The sequence below is a fragment of the Triturus cristatus genome, chromosome 5_1 (assembly GCF_964204655.1).
Source record: "Triturus cristatus chromosome 5_1, aTriCri1.1, whole genome shotgun sequence".
Taxonomy (NCBI): Eukaryota; Metazoa; Chordata; class Amphibia; order Caudata; family Salamandridae; genus Triturus; species Triturus cristatus.
The window spans coordinates 507,281,685-507,290,945 of record NC_140587.1 but is presented as its reverse complement, the minus strand read 5'-3'; the positions used below and the strand labels follow the sequence as shown (position 1 = coordinate 507,290,945).

The window sequence follows — 9,261 nt, the reverse complement described above, 5'->3', positions numbered from 1 at the left end:
AAAACATTATATGAATAAACTTTCCCCCAACACTCTACCATCCTTCACTCCTTTCACCCACTCCACACTCCCCTTTTGTACCACTCCATGCCCCTTCCGTTCCTCACCATTCCACAAACCTCCTTGCATCCTCCCGGCTCTCCTCGGCCATTTCACTCACGCCTCCAATACCCCCACCTCGTTCACTCTTCCCCCCCCGAGGGATGGGTGTGCCCGCTAATGACTCCCCCCACCCCTCCAAAGTACCGCCACCCCGCAGCCTGTCCTAAACTGGCACGCTGTAGCCAACCCTGTAAACCCAACCCTCAACTGCAGGGCGGGTGGGTGGCCTTTTCTAAACCCTCCCGATGGTGCCGAGCGCAGGAAGAGGAAGTCGCCTTCCTCCCCTGCGCTCATATACCCACCCCCTAACTCCACCCCTTGACCCTACCTGGTCCTACCCTCGCGCGAATGACCCCGGGGGAAGACTAGTCTGCGACTCTGCTTCCCCCGGGGCCCGGCATCGCGCAATAAACAGACCACACCGTGTCTTTAGCGTAAAAGGCCATTTATTAGGACCAGGCTGCACAACATTAACAATACCAAAACATTATATGAATAAACTTTCCCCCAACACTCTACCATCCTTCACTCCTTTCACCCACTCCACACTCCCCTTTTGTACCACTCCATGCCCCTTCCGTTCCTCACCATTCCACAAACCTCCTTGCATCCTCCCGGCTCTCCTCGGCCATTTCACTCACGCCTCCAATACCCCCACCTCGTTCACTCTTCCCCCCCCGAGGGATGGGTGTGCCCGCTAATGACTCCCCCCACCCCTCCAAAGTACCGCCAACCAGGTAGCCCCCTGTAGGGCGGGTACCTGCCCCACCCCCTAGGCCAGGACCCCTCACACATCCCTGCGACACCAGATTGCCTCATTCCAGAGCTTGCTGACCACATCCCTCATTTCCATCATATAATAGGCGTTCCCCAATCGAGACAGATGCACCCCGTCATCCCTAAATAGCAGTGGTTCCTCCAGTCGTAGTCCCGGGTGACTGATCACCTTGATGTCCTTCTCCCCACAAAAAACGCGCATTGCTCTGTTCAATTTTCGACGCGCTTTCTCAATTGCCCCATGCTTAACAGCTCCCCTCCAGATCCTCCTCGGAACAAACTCCGTCCATGCAATGCAAGCCCCCGCCAGTCTGTGCTTAAGTACCTCCAAGTCTCTCTGCATCAGCTGTAAGAGCGCCAAACCCGACAGCCGAACCAAGTCATTTTCCCCCAAGTGTATAATCAACAGATCCGGGCAACCCTTCTGTGGGACCATCTTCGCGAGCCAGGGCAGTAGTGCCCCCCATCGCATTCCCCCTTTACCCCACCAGTGCACTTCGTGAAGTTGTCCTCTGAGTCCCAGGTTACGGCCGTACACCTGTTGCTCCGCATATTTCGACGCCCAGTGCACAAAAGAATGCCCCACGATCCATGTGACCGTCTTGGCCCCAGGGCCTCCCACGCAACCTAAGAGAGAAACAGAGGTTAGAGACGCACCAAGAATGCCAAACCCCGCTCCATCCAACCCCCCACACCCAGCACCCCGCCCTGTCACTTTCGCACGTAACGCTCACAACACCTTGACCTCCACCTCCCAATCTGTCGGATCCTATCCCAGGACCACCCCAGCCGAGCAGCCGCTGTCGCCGCCCCAATCCGGAAGGAGTGAGTTCCAAAACCCGCCGGCTCCAAACCCACACGCACCAACGCCATGCGCAACACCGCCAACAACTGGCCAGCCGTCACTCGTGCCCGAGACATGTGACAAAATATTTCCCCTACCCCAAGCTGCCGCACCCTCACAAAAGCCTGCCACTCAGCCACCGGGCACACACCCCCTCCCTGATTCTCATTCAGCCAAACCCACTTACCCCGGCCCAACTGGTCTGTCTTCGACCGACCGAGCCAAATCCCCAGGCGCCCCGCATCCAATCTGACGTCCTCATACCTCCGCCCCTCCCCAGCCCGCGTGCCCAGCAACTCAGACACCCGGAATGCCCCAAAAAACATCCAGACCATGCACAAGCGAAAAACCCGAACCTCAAACTCATCATAGCAACAGAGCGGCAACGCCGCAACCAACCGAACCAACACCTCAAACGTTATGGCCTCCCGCGGCACAGAGCCCCCAACCCGCTCCCTACCCCAACCCCGCAACACCCTACTAACAATCACACCTTTCGTAGGGTCAAAACCAAAAAACAGACAGCAATAAAAGGACACCCCTGCCAGCTTTCCTGAAATGGTTGCCGCCGACAACCCCTTATCCATACAGTGCAGCACAAACTGTAACACTCCACGCTCCACCCCCACCTGTCCCCCAGCCTCAGAAACCCCGCTCCAACCCATAAAGGCGACAAACTCTGCCCACGCCCGTCTGTAGGTCCGCCTGGTGGTAACAGCAACAGAATTTTCCACTAGGTCAACCACCCTCACTCCCCTAGGGCCCAAATGCCATCCGGCAGCCCCGTCTTGCACAGATCCGCTCCAGGTGCCAGTCGCCGGAATCGCTGCCACTGCGAACGAGACAAAGCATCCGCCATGTCATTATTCGCCCCTGGCACATGCTTGGCTCGAAAAGTCACATTCAGCCGCAAACACTTCAGCATGAAACTCCTCAACAAGCGCAACACCCTCAGGTCCCTTGCCCTCTGCCGGTTGACCAACTCGACCACCGTCATGTTGTCCACATGGAACAACACCGCCCTGTTTTGAAACTCAGAACCCCACACTTCCAGTGCCACCAACAGAGGAAAGAATTCCAAAAAGGCAATGCTCCTCCCCTGCTTCCTCCAGTGTTCCGGCCAGGTCTCTGCACACCACCTCCCGTCCCAGAAAATGCCAAAGCCATCCGCCCCAGCTGCATCCGAGTAAATTTGGATTTGCCAAACCGTGTTTTCCTCCACAAAGTCCAATGAGACCCCATTGAAATCCATCAAGAACAGCAACCACGTCCGCATATCCGCCCTCACTCCCATGGAGATCCTGACCCTGTGGTGTGGAAGCACTGCCCCCGACATGGCCATGCCGAGCCGTCGGCAGAACGTCCGCCCCGCCCTGACTACCCGGCACGCAAAGTTCAAGAACCCCAGCAGCCTCTGGACCGCCCGCAGCGCAATCCGTTTCTCACCAATCGCCCACTGGAGGCACTCCTGAATTTCCTCTACCTTCGCGGCCGGGAGCCTCGCTGTCCATTGTATGGAATCCAGCTCAATGCCCAAGAATGTCAGAACGCAAGCCGGCCCACTCGTCTTTTCGGGCGCCAACGGAACCCCAAATCCCTCCGCCAACTCCTGGAACCCTGACAGAGCCCTGCCACAGTCCCCCGAACCTGCCTTCCCCAGAAAGAGGAAATCATCCAGATAGTGCGTGACATCCCGGTGCCCAGTTCGCTGCGTGAAGGCCCACTGCAGGAAGGTGCTAAACATCTCGAACAAGGCGCAAGAAATCGCACACCCCATGGGCAAGACTTTGTCCACGAAGATGGCCCCCCCGAACTGCATCCCGAGGAGCGCAAAATCCGCCGGGTGTATAGGCAGCAAGCGGAAAGCCGACTTCACGTCACATTTTGCCAATTCCGCCCCCGGCCCACACACCCGCACAAGGCGGATCGCATCGTCCACCGACGCATACAGCACCCGGGAATCCTCCTCCGCGATGAAGTCGTTCACTGACTGCCCCTCTGGCCACGATAGGTGATGAATCATCCGAAACTCACCCTCCTCCTTTTTGGGCACCACCCCCAGTGGAGAAACGATCAAATCCTCCATCGGCCAGTCATAAAAGGGGCCCGCAATCCTCCCTTCCTCCACCTCCTTCAAGAGTTTAGCCGCCACCACCCCCGGCAATTCCTTCGCTGACTTGAGGTTGTCGGCCCATCTCCGTGATCTGGGACCTTGATACCCGACCCGAAAACCATCCGTAAAGCCCCACTGAATCTTTAAGGCGGCCTCCCTGTCCGGGTAAAGGGAGAGCCACGGGGCCATCTCCTCCACCCTAACCGGTGTAGGGGCCCTTCTGTCCAGTCTGCCCCTTCCCCTTGGCATTCCGCCATTGTTCGGAAGGAGTGGTGAGTGTAAGGCATTGCGTAAGGGGGTGCTTCCCCCCGCACTTAGAGCACTCGTGCTTGAACTTGCACGGGTACCTGGAACAATACCCCCTATTGTAACTCCAACAGGCCCCGGTATTGTAAGTGCCGGGCTTGCTAGACTGTCCGGCCCCACCTGTGGGTGCTGTGGTCCCCCCCGCCCCAGTATGGGCGGGACGCGACTGAAAAGACCGATACGAGACCGGCAAACCACTCGCCGTGTGAGTTGATGCGGATGAATGCGTAGACGCCATCCATTGCATCCACAATTCCTGGTCCACCTCACCCCAATGCTTCTCGGGGTTCGCACTGACCCGCGCCCTGAACTCCTCATCGTAACTCAACCACGCGAAACCCCCAAACTGCATCTGAGCCTTCCTGATGATATCCATGTATTTCAGCAATGCGATTGCCCTATCGGGATGTTTCTCGCAATAGATACTCGCGTAAATGAGAAAGGCAGAGGTCCAATTCTCCATATTCACCGGCACCCGCTGCCGCCTAGTCAGCTCCCACTCTTCCTCCTTGGAGCCCTCTTTGGCCTGCACCTCCCTATGCAGTAATTTAAATACGTCCACGTACTCATGCTTCCAGATCTTCCCCTTTATTTTGTCGGACAAGTGCGACCCCAACGGCATAGCCAGGCCCATGTAGGGCAGATTTTTGGGGAGCTTACTCCCCGACGCCTCCTCCTTACCCCCATCCTTCTCTGTCTGCACCCCCGCCGACGCCACCGCCTTGCCCCCAACCGCTTTGTCCTCACTCGGGAGCCCACCCTTGGGAGCCTCCACCACCTCCCGCACAGAGCCGCCTCCCACCCCAACCGACCTACAAGCCTTCTTTCTTCCCCCATTGGGACCCCCGTCCCACACCGACCACCAAACCCGCTCACCTATCAAAGTCGGCTGTCGCTCGCTGAGCCGTCCTCCGGAGGGGGTCGCCCGCCGCGTCTCTACCGTCTCCTTGTCCGCCGATCTCCGGGGGGCCTGTAACACACCAACCTCTCTGTTGTCCTTGCCAGCGCCCGTCTCGTCACAGTCATCCCGCACCTCCCCGTCCTCCAGCTCATCACTTTCTGCCTCATAATCCAACTCCACATCTGCCTCCACACCGCCAGGCACCCACAACACCTCTCTCGCCGCTCTCTTCACACCCTTGCCATTCAGTTCACCAGACATGCGTGACCCCTTCCCCCCCGCTGCCACTGCCCGTTCCCGCGCTGGAGGGATGGCCGCCGCGGACCGCCCTACTGCTTCTTGACGGCGGTAAGGGGCCTTCTTGCGCCCCACCGTACTCCCCTTAACTCTGCCGACAGCCACCGGCTTGGATCCCCCCCGCCCCCCAGGTCGCTCAAACCTGGGCGGGCCCCGGCACCATCGGGCCTCAAAGCCGTCCTGGCCGTCCCTGCCTGCGTCCGCGGACCCCTGACAGCCCCCCCCACCCGCCCCCTCGCCCTCTCCGCCCTCCCCCGCTCCTCCTGCTCCGCCCACCGCTCCTCCTCCGACGTGGGCGGCGGGGGCCCCTCCGCCTCGGCCTCCCACACCGCCCCCACCCACCTCTCCTGCTCTGCCCGCCGTGCCTCCTCAGCTTGCGCCCAAAGGCGCTGTTCCCGCAGCCTGTCCTCCCAAGTCCACGCGCACCAACCCGGAAGCCGTGGGGGGGGGCGGGTACCCAAAGACCCCCCCGCCAAAATCCCCGAAGCAGGCTGACCAAGCCCCACCGATGGCGCGACCCCTCCGGGCGGAACCTCGGGGACCCCCCCTACCCGGCCGCCCCGCGCCGCCAGCCGACACACCAGGGGTCGAGGCCCGGGACCCCCCCCGAGACAAATCCAGGGGCCCCTCAGCTTCCAAAGCCCCCCCCACTCCCTCTACACCAGCCAGAACGTCCACCGCCTCGCCTGCGGGCCCCAGCCCCCCAGCCCCCACCCCCACCACAACCTCCGCCACCTCGCCCCCCCCAGCCGCCACGAGCTCGACCCCCGGCCCCCCCACTCCCCCACCCGCCCCACCCTCCACATCGCCGGCCCGCCCGGCCGCAGCCGCAATCACCGGGGGCCGCACCTCCGCGGCAAACGTCGACGCCACGCCCCCGTCCACCTCGTGGGCCCGGAACGTCAATTGAGGGAAACGAAGACGCGGAGGCAGGCTCCTGCGCCGTCCTCCGCGCGCCTGGCTAGCTCGGCCCGCACCCCGCCCCCTCCCCCGCAGACCCGAGAGACACAGAGGTGGCGGCAGCGGCGGCTCCTCCTGCCAGTACCGCCGCCGCCACCCCCGCCGAGGCCGCCCGCGGAACCCTCTCATAGCCCACCCACGCCTCTCCCAGCACCCCGGGCCACAGAAGATCCTCCCTCCCGCCCCGCCCCAGAACCAACAACGCCCGCCTCACCTCCTCAGAGGTCGCCGCACCGTCGCCTCCGTCACGCTCCATAACCGCGATGTCCGCCGCACCCAGAAACCGCTGACACCACGAAAAACTCTTCCCAGGCCTAGCCCTACACTACTCTACACACACTCCCCTTTTCTAAACCCTCCCGATGATGCCGAGCGCAGGAAGAGGAAGTCGCCTTCCTACCCTGCGCTCATATACCCACCCCCTAACTCCACCCCTTGACCCTACCTGGTCCTACCCTCGCGCGAATGACCCCGGGGGAAGACTAGTCTGCGACTCTGCTTCCCCCGGGGCCCGGCATTATCAGCCCGCCTGTAAATCAGCCATCTGTGGGTGCCGATGCCAGCAATGTTTGATCTTTCCCCGACACTCTGATAATCTCCTTTTGTCTGTTTGATTCCTTCACGTTGCCAGGCGCCCTGTGTCCGCGAGCGGAGTGCCCTCTCTTTATCTCTGCTGGTCATCTTTTGGGGGCAGCAGGGCAGAAAAAAAAAACTGAGATGTGAGAGTTTGGTGGAAGAAGCAGCTTTACATCATGTCGTGAGTGACAAGCTTTTGAATGGGTTCTGGAGTTGGGTGCACAACTTGAAAGGCGTAGAAAATGATGCAGAGACCTTGAACTTAATTTACATCTGTGGGAGCCAGTAGAGTTTCTGTGGCAGCAGAGATAACATAAGGAAATCATTTAAATTAGTGTGGTCTACCATCATGCATTATTTGCCTCGGTGATGAGTTCAGGTCTAGTTTGTAAAACATTTGTGGTGCTAACTATGCTTCTGGGCCCAACACCATAGCACTCAACCTTGCACAGAACTGCCTGGTATTATTTGACAGTAGCACAATAAGTTGGTGTGGTGTTCAAGGGCACTTTATAGCGCACTTTACAGCATAGCATCTTGTGTTGCTGAGCTTATCCATATTGAAAGCATGGATGACAGTGGAAACAGCATAACTCAGCGCCATCACAGCATCGCTCTAAGCAACCACAGCACACTCAGCACTACCACAGCATCACTCAGCACCACCACAGCATCACTCAGCACCACCACAGCATCACTCAGCGACACCACATCATCACTCGGGCCTCCACAGCATCAGTCAGCACCACCACATCATCAGTCAGCACCCCCACAACATCACTCAGGGCCACCACAGCATCACTCAGTACCACCACAGCATCACTCTGCAGCACCACATCATCACTCAGGGCCACCACAGCATCACTCAGGGCCACCACAGGATCACTCAGCACCACCACAGCATCAATGAGCACCACCACATCATCACTCAGCACCACCACAGCATCACTCAGCACCACCACAGCATCACTCAGGAACACCACAGCATCACTCAGTACCACAACAGCATCACTATGCGCTACCACGGCATCACACAGCGCCACAACAGCATCACTCAGCACCAACACAGCATCACTCAGAAAAACCACAGCATCACTCAGTACCACCACAGCATTACTATGTGCTACCACAGCATCACTCAGCGCCACCACAGCATCACTCAGCGCTACCACAGCATCACTCAGCGCCACCACAGCATCACTCAGTGCCAACACAGCATCACTCAGGGCCACCACAGCATCACTCAGGTTCACCACAGCATCACTCAGGGCCAGCACAGCATCACTCAACGCCACCACAGCATAACTCAGGGTCAGCACAGCATCACTCAACGACACCACAGCATCACTCAGTGCTTCTTACACTTTTTAATTACAACTTCTCAGCATGCTGCACAGCAGCCACACTTCTCCACAGCACAGCTCAGAAGCATTGCCAAAGTCAATAGCTCTACCTAAACACTTATAAGGCCCCCCCAATGCATAGCCAATAAGTCTCGCCTTTGGGACATTATAAATGTTTAGTTATCCAGCACAATATCCTAGATTAGACAACATCAAGTGTTGCATGGCTATTCACTTATAAGGTTCCAAAAGCGAGACCTATTGGCTATGCCAATGCTTGTTTTGTTTTAAAATGCGGCCTGTTTTCCTTAAAGGGAAACAGGATGTATTTAAAAAATAAAAATGAAACTTTTCAGTTTCATTTTTTAAGGGCAGGCAGAGGTCCCTGGGACCACTGCCTGCCCTTAAAAAATATTTTGAGTGTGAAGGGTGGTAAACTGTGACTATCGCAGTCACTATTAAAAAGGGATGCCCTTGGAACGCCCCTTCCTGATAGGGAGTCGCCAATCCTATTTTGCATTAGTTGTGGGATTAGTACATGGGCCACACGTTTTTTGCGGTCACAAAAGGGTCTAAAACCGTGGAAAGCCCACCGCAACACCCACTGCCCACCCCTTTCACGCTAAGCATAGAATGAAAGGGTGTCTTATTTACAAGGCAGCGTTAAGCCACGTTAAGTGGCTTAACGCTGCCTTGTAAGTAGGGAGAAGCTCCTATCGCCACTACAACGTCCTAAAAAGTGACAGTATGATGGCGATAGGGGCTCGTAAATATGCCCCTCAGTGTCAGTCACACATCAGGTATTTTCAGTCTGGTTGTCTCTTATACACACACTTGCTTAACATGCTGTATTACAAAACATCTCTTCTTGAAATTTTATGCATCGAAATAAGTAAATGAATGAATAAGCATTTATAAAAAAGTATTCAATCAGAAAGTGTTCTTGATCAGGACTAGAAAGCTTGTTGCCACAAATATTTTCCCTGTCGTGCCACAGATCTCAGCGATTTGTCGGAATATTCCTTGTCCTCTTTTCAGAAAT

At 57.4% G+C, this 9,261-nt stretch overlaps 1 protein-coding gene across 1 annotated transcript; it reads right to left on the bottom strand.

Annotated features, from left to right (window-relative positions):
- Nucleotides 1-833: 833 nt before the first annotated feature.
- On the bottom strand, nt 834-6,981 carry LOC146831129 (uncharacterized). The gene is made up of 2 exons (XM_085603837.1): nt 6,756-6,981; nt 834-1,506 (listed from the first exon to the last, which is right to left on the bottom strand). The coding sequence occupies exons 1-2, from the start codon at nt 6,979-6,981 to the stop codon at nt 890-892; spliced, it is 843 nt and encodes a 280-aa protein (XP_085459963.1). The 3' UTR covers nt 834-889.
- Nucleotides 6,982-9,261: the final 2,280 nt, after the last annotated feature.